The sequence below is a fragment of the Pomacea canaliculata genome, linkage group LG5 (assembly GCF_003073045.1).
Source record: "Pomacea canaliculata isolate SZHN2017 linkage group LG5, ASM307304v1, whole genome shotgun sequence".
Taxonomy (NCBI): Eukaryota; Metazoa; Mollusca; class Gastropoda; order Architaenioglossa; family Ampullariidae; genus Pomacea; species Pomacea canaliculata.
Genome location: NC_037594.1, coordinates 15,489,009 through 15,500,811, shown reverse-complemented (window position 1 = coordinate 15,500,811; position 11,803 = coordinate 15,489,009). Strand labels below are relative to the sequence as shown.

Sequence of the window (11,803 nt, the reverse complement as noted above, 5' to 3'; positions counted from 1 at the left end):
TCTCCATTGTCCGCTTTCCTCCGACAGGAGCATTAATAATAGATTACAGTGTGCCGCTTTGAATCAGTAAGGTAAGGTCTAATTATAACCTTGTTTGTGTTCCATTTTGAACAACCGTGAACTTTTAAGAGCCCAAAGCATGACATGCGCAGAAGAGTCCGTGCCAAAGTGTTTGTTTAGATATATCATGAAAATATTTTGATAGTGACGAAAAAGTAACCAACGAAGCAACAGCAGCACCACCAATAACAGCAGCAATAACTATAATAACGAAGACGGGTACATATATATACTGGAAATATAATAATGATTAGAACAAAGCATGACATTTTCAACTTTTAATAACCCAAGCTTTTTCTGATTATTCTATTCTAGATTATTGATCTCTTCTGCTTTAATCCAATTTCTTTCCGATCTGTAGATCGACCTGTCTCATCGACATTTTGCTCTATGAACGACATCCATCAGAACGATATGGAATTTCCATTAATTTTACATAGAAAACCAAAGTAAATTTGTCTGTTGCTTTTGTAACACGCAGAGAGCCTAGCTTTGGCTGGAAAACTCGCTATAAAAGCTATAATTACATCATTAGGGATCTTGTCTTGTGTCTTGATGTCCTCTCTTTTGTTTGCTACCATAACATTGGATTGTGTCCCAGTGTGTGTAATGTACATTTTGTATCTTTTACTTTGTGTATTAGCCTTTCTCTTGTAAAACGCATGGAGCCTTCTGCTAAGTAGAGAAATTCGCTGTATAAATTCTTTTTCTTTTCTCGCCTTTTTTTTTTTTTTTTAATTATTATTAAGGGGGAAAAACTCCGTCGTTATAGAGGTTAGCTATAAAAACTTAGTTACTTCTCTTATTTGTTGGCATTATGAAAATGTTTTATTAATATTTCTAACCGCTGTTTTCATAACTCTGCACGATTTGATATATCGTTACAAAATTTTAATGTTAAATAATTTCATGAAATACATCTGTAATCAACTACGTTAATCAATAATTGAATAATGTCACCGAGGATGTCTGGAAATGTACATCATACACATCCAAGAAGAGTGCGTTACTAAACTATAAAAATGATTGGTTGTGTCTTATGATTCAAATCTTTAAAATTCTATTTTATTCAGTTTTATTTTCAGTGTTTGTATTTATTAACACTTTTTCCGGTACTGTCGGATGTTACTTCAAACAATATGGCGCCAATGTTTGGGAATTTCTGGTGATTGCTCGTGTTGTGTTATTCACTGCGTGTTCTGTACGACGTTCGTCAGCATGGCTGATGCAGTAGTCAGTAAACCTTTTTCCAAGATAGAACACCAGTGCTTAGAAAATCTTCGTCTTTTACTCTGGGGTCCAGATCTCAAAGATGAAGTGTTCTCAAGATGGACGCAAGGTTTGTCTTAATCACGCTCATAGTAATCATTCACAAAAGATAATACATGAATAGCTTTAATAACTCTGCTAGGAAACGAGAAAGATTTTAAATATTCATTAATGTTGTTTTCTTCAATTTCATCTTCCACAAACTATTTATATTTGGCTATTTCTTAAATGAGTTCTTGAATCAGAATTTAATCCTTAACCTATTGACACTTGTCTTCGGTTTAAAAACTTTACTGTTTCCAAAGTGGTTTAAGTAAGCAAGAGAATATCACATAGTAGTATTACTGAGTGAGCTACTTAGGCTCTAAACAAGCTTCTTTTCAAATGTCTAAAATAACGTCAGATGGTATATTCATTTGCACGTAATAATAAGAGTAATCCAACCAAGTTATGATGTTTGGCCTTGCACCTCACGGTTTCTATTCCTCATACAATTACACCGATCTGCTATATAACGCTAAATTAGGATCTTTTCTATAAGTTTGTGTTGAGGCAATATTGACTTTATCATGTTTGCATAATTATCATGTTTTTAGCGTTCAGATAAAATGTGCACATACATGTGTATGAATTTAAGAGAAAACAGCATATTGACTTCTAAGGGGGAAAAGAATCATACCATAGTCTTTTTGCTCTTGTTTCAGGGTTTATTTTCAGCAAAGATGAAACAACTGCTCTGGTTCAACTGGAAGGAGGCCCATGTGCAGTAATTGCTCCTGTGCAAGCATTTTTGCTAAAAAATGCTTTATTCACATCTAGAACTGACACTGTCAATGACTTGTCCTTAGTCACAGGTAGATAATAATGTACCATTGCCACAGTACTGATTATGTAATTGTTGAATACAGACTTAGTTTGCCTGTATTTAGAAACCTAAAGCAAGTTTTATCAGTATCTAGTTGTAAACTAACAATAATTATACAATAATGTACCAACATTGATCATGATTGTTTGCTTAAAAATACAACTACTAAATCTACAAGTTAGTTGCTGCATTTTAAGTCTTTGTCTACCCTGACATCAGTAGAGAGAGTTAAATTACATTCTGTGGAAACTGAATTGAACAGATTAATGTAATAGTTATGTGTAATCTAGTTTACAGCAGCTGACAGCATTCCTTAAAAAATAAACTTGTAACTATGCTTTGAATTTCAGTTTTGGGTTTTTTTTTAAAAAACCTGAAACGACCATTTGCATGATTGGGCAATAGCTAAATAAACTGTATTTCTTGACTGTATACACTTTAAATGTCGGAAATCAAGTGAGTAGATTTTGATTTAATGGTTTGCAGTTAATAAGAGATAAATGCAGTGATAAAATATGTTTGAAAGAAAGAGAAGAAAGCCTATCAGCATGTTTGTTTGCAGAGGATCAAGCAGCAAGGTACCTGCTGGAATCTTTGGCAGAGCTGCTGGAGTCAATGGGGACAGATGTGTACACTCTGGTCAGTCTTGATGATGGCGACTTTGGCAACCCTTCTACCTCCAGTGAGAATGCAGAGTCCTTGGAGTCTGGAGAAAGAAGCCCAAAACGTAGAAAAATTGACCAGGAAACATTCCATAATAAACTGAGGTCTGTTGATGTGCTTAGAGTACTGTTCAGATACTAATGTTCTTTGCACCATTTCATTCCTTTGTATATTGATTATCCACAGTACAAAGCTTCTGCTTTATTAACTGCGTAATAGTATCTTTGTTTAATAATTTTTATCTGTAATTTGGTTTGATGAACACTATAACACATTTTACATATTGAAGTCTGTAACAGAGAAATGAGTTACCTTAGAGTTCCAAATTTCATTCATTTAGCTTAATACTGCAAGGAAGGTATAGTTTTGCATTATTTTTATTACCTTGATTGCAGGTGTGTTAAGTGTGAAGGTGCTGAGGAGATGCGGCAACAACTAGAAATATTGTTAGCAGAATACCAGCAAGAGTTTGGTGTTTTACTCTACCTCTACTCTTTGCTTTTGACTAAGGTTAGCAAGTCTTATAGTTGCTATATTATGATAAAGTTGACACTCAGATTTTTAAACAAAGATTAAATATTACTTTGACATTTTCTTGTGATCAACAATTTTCATTACAGAACACAATGTTTTTAGTTTTATAAATACTTTTTTAAAAAAGTGTTTCTTATAAACAAGTGAAAAATTCGTTGAGTCTGTGACATTGCAGACAGTTTAGATTCGTGATGATGTGTTCTAGGAATGATGCCATCTTCCAGATACAGGGTGAAAATGTTTTAAATTGTGCAAGTTCTCTAATTTTTAATGTCTCCCACTTTCTTGACCTCAATAATGTCATCCATGTCTACTGTCCCTGCTTGATGTTTAGCCTTCTGTAATGTAAAATACTTTGTAAAAGTCTAAAATCAACCTGATTTTTGTTTATCTACTTGTCATTATTTTGTTGATATTACTGCTTAATCAGTTATATATGCATTTGTTTATCTGAATGAATTGTTGAAATATGTTGTGATTGATAATAGTCTTTAGGTATGCATATTGCAGTGTAAAAAAAAAATTTAATCATTTATTCTTGTTTCAGGGAATAGAACAGGTGAAAAATGAAGTTGAGGATCCAACTGAAGCTTTAATAGATGGGATCTATGGTCATGGAAGGTATTTGTTTGCAAGAAAGTTATTTGTATCATCTTCACTAATGAATGGTATTCATAATTTGCATCCATTTTCTTACTTTTATGGAAACTGTGTGTGTGCATATGCACGTTCACATTCATGCATATATGTTAAAGTTTATCCTAAATAAAGCAGATACCTTAATACCTATGATGGGGCTCTGTGTTATTACGAAGTTTTGTATTTGGTGTTATAAGAGCTAGTGTATGTTACCACCTTTAAATTCATCATTTTAATTATGATTCGGCCTCTCACTTCCTATAGTTACACATAGTTATACACAATAATCTATTTTATTGTTTCCACCTTTTGTGTTGCAGTCAAGCCTGATTAACCTGTTTCTCACATCAAGAGCAGTGACTAATGTGTGGGATAATGATAAGGATGTTTCTGGTTTGAGTATGTGTTTGAAACTTTCTGTGACGTTTGATCATGTGGATGTCACTTTGCAGTCCTAGCTACTATGTACTTTTTGCTTTGTGGTCAGCCAAACTAAGCACTGAAAAGGCCCTGTATGCTGTCTTGACAAAACTTTTTTTGTTAATTTTGGGGAACATTTTATCTTTTCCTGTTTATATCTCTGGAAAGTACATGGCAGTAATGTAAAACTACTAAAATATTCTCTTTTGATTGTTTTTTTTTTTTAGTCTAGTAATCATTCTGACTGATTGTTAATTAAAGGAATGGAATTGCAAGCTATTCACTTGTAGTTTCAAGGGAAAAAATTGCAGCGGAGCTTATTTTTTTATTTTAAATAGTTTTTTAATACTTTTTTGGTTACTGACGAGTCCTTTTATAAACTTGTTTTAAGATGTGATTCCTGATAAAAAAGAATTGACATGTTTGTCTGTTGCAGAGTTGCGAGGTGTTAAAAAACAATCCACTATTGGATTCCTCACTTTGTTAGAGCATCTACGATACTGTGAAGTAAGATTTTATGTTAATGTTATAATGTATTATTAGAGTGTTCTACATTTTGACATAAGTATCATGAACAGCTATATGATGCATGAAATTCATCTGTCAGAGCATTAACTATAATCTAGACAAAATATATTTTAGTATTGACTAGTTTTAAGCTATTTAATTTTAGTTTTGATTATGTACCATCTGATTTCTTGCTATGACAATAGTTCTTATTAGAAATTTTGGGGCTTGTAAGGAAAGCTTATTGTATCTTTTATTTTATTTTATTATTTTTTTTTAAGGATAAATTTGATTCACAGATGATTAAAATAAATCTTTGTTTAAAGATGCTCCCTTGTCTATTAGATTTAATGAAGTAGTGACCTACTGTTGTTTTCAGGTAGGATGGTATCTTAAAAATCCAGAGTTTCCCATATGGCTACTAGGTAGTGAGACACATTTAACAGTGCTTTTCTCCACAGTAAGTATCAAAATGGTTTAGTAAGCTCTGCTTTATAACTATTTTAAAAAAGAAACCCATAGAGCACTCTTTTAAAAAAAGGTAAGAGTTGTATGATGGAAGAAAATTAAAATGCTAGATTTGTATATACCATGTAAAAACTCAATTTTCAAGACTTTCCACTCCAGCAATTTTCATATTTATCTTATTAAACACATTTTATTTAACCACAGTTTATCCACCAACCTTTCTAACAGTAACATTTATCCTTTTGACAAAAAGGACCTTGTGTGTATGTTTTTACAACAACAACAAATGTTACAGTCTGTTTCTGTACTTTGAAAATATTAGCATTCTTTTCTCCTGCTTACAGAATCCCTAGATTTAGGATAATTATTACATCATTATAATTGTGAGATACTGCTTTTAACCCATATGACACAAAAATCATTAAATATCATTCACTAGTTTTTTCCCAGATTTTTTAGTAAACAGCATCACTTGCATTTTTATCTCTAGTTATGTCTGTGCTGATTGCAGGAAAGGAATTTAGTGGTAACAGAAACACCAGCTGCAAATGCAAGGGTGGTATTTTCACAATATGATCCAGAAGGTAGGTACACTTCCTGTCTTTTATATATGCGATGCAGTGGTTGTAATCAAAACCCAACCAACCTAGGCTTCCTTTTGGCCTTTTAAGGCAAGGGGCCTAGATGCAACTGAGACATTAACACAGTTGCTCAAAACACAAGATCATACATAAGGAATTGCTTTTAATCATCTCTGGTGTGGTTGGTTTGGATTTACAAATTCAGTTGCAGACATGCTGTCCTTATTAAATGGTGAGCCTGCAAAGAAAGCTAAACCTTGCTGTCTGTGTTTCTTTCAGAGAGCAGGAATGAAATTATGCTTGTCCTTTTTCTAACAATGGTTGCACATGTATCAGACAAGCCTGGCTTTGGAGATTTTAAGAATAGACCATGGCCAGAAGAAATGGGTAAAGATAGAGACTTTGAGGTTTTGTTGCAAAGGTCTGCTTGTTCGTCATAAGGTTTAATTAATTACAATATTATTAGGTACATATTTATTACTGTAACACTTCATTTTTGTCATGAAGTATTTATTTATAAATGTATTTGTCTTGATACTCCACAGTGATGTTTGCTTTTTATAAATAACAGGCAATGGATTTGTGTCTGCAAGCCTTTTGGGCGACATCCTGACAGCCTTAGATCTAGTTTCTGACCAAGAGTAGTGAGTACTTTAAAGTGTTTGTACCTGTCAAAGTAGATCACAGTACAAGGAAGTCATTGTATGTTATCAGATATCATAATTCCTGCAAGATACTGAGGTTTGTTGTATGCATGAGCTACATTCTAGCAACACAAACATTTTGTGCAAATACACACCTGTATGATACACACCATGTTCCCTGCTTGTTTTCTCAGTTGTGCCAATGTATAGGTTTACTTTTTTTTTCAATAGCTGTGCTAACTAATATTGTTCAAAAGAAGTGTCAGTGGAAGTGGATCACAATGGATACCAATAGAATGAATGATGAGGGGAGCTAAATACATGGAGTACCAATAGTTACTCATGGCTTTTATTTCAGTGTTGACATCATGCGCAACAAGCTAGATGCAGAAGAACTAGGCATCATCACCCGAAGTAGCTTCATGGATGAATTCTACCCAGAAGATGAGAATAGTTCCCCACTGCAGTTCACACTTTATCACTACAATGGTCTACCCCGATCCTGTCTTTCTGGCAAGGTAAACTTATTAAACTCAGCTGCCTTGCATCTTTTTTACTTGTTGGCAGGGAAGTGCTGAACTTTGGAAAATGCTCATTGATTGTAACATGCATGCTGCTGTTTGTTTGTTCTGATTCCAGTGTTCTTGAAATGTACATTTTTGTTCATATCACCTTGATCTAGCCTTAAGTGCTGGCACGCTGTCAAACTCAACCAACCAACCATTAAATTAATGAGAATTTGTAGAATGCTTGGACAGAGTGGGGCTCAAAATAAATATGTACAATGATGGAAACTCAGTCAATCTACACTTAGTCCCATCTGATGTGGTCCTGTCGATACAATCAAGAGAATGTAGTTAAAAAGATAGTTAACATAGAATATCATTTGCAGAACATAACATTGTTTTAATTTGCCTAGCTGAGCACTGTGTGTTGTGTGTGTGTATATAGCAAAAATAATGGTCTCAATATATTACAGGTGCGATATCAGCAGTGTGTGGCACGAATTGTGGAGGATGTTGACACTCTCACCATCACTGACACATCTCCAGTCAGGTCTTGTCTTCAGACCAAGTGGCCCACGATTGAGCTTAAGTGGCAGGCAGAGCATCCCCCTTCACTGAACTAGACTGATCTCATTAGTGCTGTCTGTTCTTTCCCAATGTGCATGATCTGTTGTTCAGCTTTATGGTGATAGTCACTAGTTCACCTTGACCAGTGTTGCCTCTTGATAGTCACTAGTTCACCTTGTCCAGCATTGCATCTTGCCAGAGAACACTTTTGTCCATTTTCGTTTTGAGATCATTGTAGTGGAGTCATTTTCTTTATGTTTTGTTTCCCTATGTAACATTGAGATTTTATTTTTAAAGTTCAGCAGTGAAAATGATTTAAATGGAAATATTTTTTATTGATGCAGCAAATAGCAATCACTTATTTTCAGCAGAACTTGAGGCATAGATTTGTCTCAGTATAACTTGTATATGACATTTTTTAACCTTCAGAGTGTTCACTTCTAACTAGAATTTAACACTCCGATGTTTCCTAACCACAAAAGACAAAACTTTGAGGTCTGGAAGAGTGTTAGTCTTAAAGGGCTGATACTAAATCCATACACAATATAGATCAAAGTAGATCACATCATAATATGCAAACTTTTTGTACCAAAACTGCTAGTGAAATATTGAAGTAATATTTGGCACACCATCACTTTGAAGCTTGCAGGTTCATCTTGAGTTTTTGGGTAATTCATTACAATAACAGAACATCTAGCCTTCCCTTTCATTCTAAATTTTATTCTTACATGTGCATGTCTTTTCCCTTATTCATTTTCATGTACACACATATGCACATTCATTCCTTCTGGAACTCTAGAAAATCTGTGCCTTGGCTGACCTTGAGCACTTTCTCTTCCAGAATTCCAAAAGTGGTGCTGAAATCATTGTACTGTAAATAGCAGTGTCAATATTGACAGCATTGTCAGGCTTCTGTTGTGATCTCTGGTGCTTCCTCTTTTTTCTTCCAATTTAAAACTTTTTCTTATTTTTGTTTTCGTTGTTTTCCGTATATTTCGTTCTTTTTTCTTTTTTGATGTCTCTTAAGTGGTCTAGATGGATGACATTGGAAGGGCAGTTATCAGAAATTAAGGGTGTTCAATGGTAAATAAGAGTGTTAAAACACTGGGCACTTTTTTCTGTTTGTTTCTAAATATCTCAAAAACTATTTAAGACAATCTCATTGAGTGTCACGCTGCTTTTCCTTCTTAGTCTTTGCTTCAGCTTTGTCTCCATAATTTTATCTGTGTAGAGTGCCAGACATGCCCTTTTGTTCTTTGCATTATCTATATCTTGCTACTTCAGTTAAAGTATGATCAGATAGCTGAAGTGTAGTCCATAAAGTTCTGCTGACATTGTTGCAAAACTAGGTATGGCAACATTTCAGCAGTCTCACTATTTTGTATGATATTCATCAAAAGTTTGAGTAATTAGCAGTTTGAACTAACTGCACAAGATGTTCCTTTCCCATGGTTTGCTATGTTTTTGTTGATTTTAGTTGTCCTGCTGTCTTCTTCCATACCTCATTCCCTTTATCTGAGCTCAAAGACAATATTATAGTGTTTATCTGTTTAGAGTTTTCCATTGTTTTACTTGCAGTATTTATTTGTGTGTGTATGTGTGAGAGAGAGAGAGAAAAGTAGAAATGTGCTACACAGTAAGAATGAGGAGTTAAAGGTGTGCTTATAATTAAATGTGTCTGTTAATGATTAAGCGAATGCTTTGAGGACCAGTTCCATAGTTCAAAGCACTGTGAAAACAAGACAGGACTCACATTTTTCACATATCTTTGAACAAGAATAGTCCATTCTGCATCTCTAAGGGCCAATCTGACCACAGATATATTGTACACTTATTTTGCGTTGAATCATTTCTCTTTTGTAAAATTTATTTCTTTTGATGGAATTTTTGATAATTTTGTTCCAGTAGTTATCCATAAGGTTCAGTGAATTTTATATTGCTGAATGCTTCAGATGTAGGAGTAATAATGTATGTGTGAGTCGTATGTATGAATAACATTTCGCTCAGATTTTTGTTTTTGTTTGCTGACATCATCACGTAGCAACGTGTTTTAGTTAAATGGAGGTGCGTCTAATGAAAAGTATTTCCTTGAAATTGAAATTAATCTTTTGATGGTGGTGCATAATCCATTATCATTTGCCTGTACAGCAAAGCTGGCATCACACTTTTGTGACTTTTTACTGATGCCCTTTGAATGCTACAGAACACCTATTCTTCTTTTAATTAACAGCATCCCCTCTCCATCCCACTCCCATTATTTTTTTTCAAAGGAATGATGCATCGGGTGCTAAAGAGGTTGTTAAACTACAAAACATTTTGAGATGTTTTATTGGGAAGAATGAGAGAAAAACTTTTGATTGATGCATGCAGTTTAACAAAAATGTTTAAGCACTCACTAAATTCTATCCTTATGCTTCAGTTATAATTAAACTAGAACTCTTCTTTTAGCTCCAGCGGCCTTATAGTTACTGTTCATCATTGTGTAAAGGTCCTGGAGGAAATAAATGCATGCTGTGGCTTTTAATGTTCTGAAGCAGACAGTTGCTTAGTTCTCCAGTTTTGCAAAAGTTACTTTCACCCCAGCATACTCTCTGGCATTTCTTAAGTCTGGCCTGTTGGTATCTCTAAAATGTTGCAGGATTGTAATAAAATGGATGTTAATAACTAGTTTTGGTGGAGGCCTTTGTCGAAAAAGAGAAGACTGGTTTGTTTTGCATGCTTGTGGCCGTTGTGGGTGTGTGTGAACATTTCTTTTAATCAAATAGTAGCTGCACAGCATAAATCATTTTCTTATTAAGTACACACACACCTTGTTGCTAATCCTTGCTGATCGTAACCATTATTTTAAACCACAGCTATATCCATCAACCTTGTCTTGGAGGCTGGGTGTTTGTGAAGTACAGCAAACTTTGCATCCACAGGCACATGAGCATTACCCCTGAAGGCTTACACAGTTTGGTGATGTATTTAATGGCAAATAATTGAACACAATGAGGATTCACTGTGAAGAAAAGAAAGATGCATCATGCTAATCACAGGACGGATTTTCAGTACTCCTGTTTTTGAATCGTTTCGGGTTACTATTGTCTTAAAAGGCTTCACAAAGTCTATAGGTCGTCGCCTGCATGCAATGTGAAACCTAATGCAAGTAAGAGTGAAAGACATTATTTCACCAGTTGCATTACTTTTGGTGGCAATTGTTTACCCAGCTTTCTAGAGGACACAGTATCCTTATGGTGGGCCATGACAGGTGTGAGGCCTGTGCTCGGAGTTTTGCTTATTGATTGTAGTGAGCACACGTTCCGTTCCACATTTTTATAGACCACACGTACTTGCAAGCTCTCTTGTATTGAGGCTGGGATGCACAGCAGGTAGTTAGGATCTACCTGGAAGCAGTGAGCTAACAAAAGGTGATAATAGAAGCTGACTGCAACAGGGTAGCTATCATGCTGTGCATCTGTTGTTAAATATTTTATTTGCAGAGGGTTTTTATTTCTCATTTTTCAACACGGGTATTAAGGCAATTTTTTTCAATGCTCACGTACAGTTCATTTTTGTTGTTAGCTTATATTGCGTTTTAAAATCAAATGTACGTGTAACGGTAAAACAGTTATAGCCAGATACATGAATTAATTCCGTCTTTCCTTTGCGGACACGTGGCCGGTCAGACCGTCTTGTAGATTGCTGATTTCTCAGACACGTGACAACACAGCGCATTCTTTCTCCCTCCTTCTCTTTTTCTTTCTAAAGCGTCCATCGTGAGCTCCAGGAGATAAGTTATCACCACCAGCCCAGTGACAGGAGCTGGAAAAGGCTTTTCGCTGAATTAGGGCGGCCAACGTTGTTTCAGTTATCGCTCACCTCAAGTCACCTCATCTTTGTGGAGTTCTGATCGACAACATGAAAACGTCGACTGCACGACGTCTAGACTCTGAGAAAGTTTATAACTTCGTGCTCTTTCCGTGCCTTACAGTCCATATTTTGTTTTCTACAGACGAACACAAAAGGAAAATATGCTGAATGAGCTCGTGCTGATGAGAGTTCTTTTGCTTGTTGTTTTGTTGGGGTTTTTTTTGGGAG

General features: G+C 35.0%; 1 protein-coding gene across 1 annotated transcript; it reads left to right on the top strand.

The window, feature by feature from the left end:
- The first annotated feature begins 1,007 nt into the window (after positions 1 to 1,007).
- On the top strand, positions 1,008 to 10,391 carry LOC112564649 (ubiquitin carboxyl-terminal hydrolase MINDY-3-like). Its single transcript, XM_025239606.1, has 12 exons — positions 1,008 to 1,399; positions 2,034 to 2,183; positions 2,757 to 2,961; positions 3,253 to 3,367; positions 3,939 to 4,018; positions 4,356 to 4,429; positions 4,887 to 4,957; positions 5,337 to 5,417; positions 5,937 to 6,009; positions 6,578 to 6,650; positions 7,009 to 7,168; positions 7,630 to 10,391. The coding sequence occupies exons 1-12, from the start codon at positions 1,183 to 1,185 to the stop codon at positions 7,777 to 7,779; spliced, it is 1,449 nt and encodes a 482-aa protein (XP_025095391.1). The 5' UTR covers positions 1,008 to 1,182; the 3' UTR covers positions 7,780 to 10,391.
- The last annotated feature ends 1,412 nt before the right edge of the window (positions 10,392 to 11,803 follow it).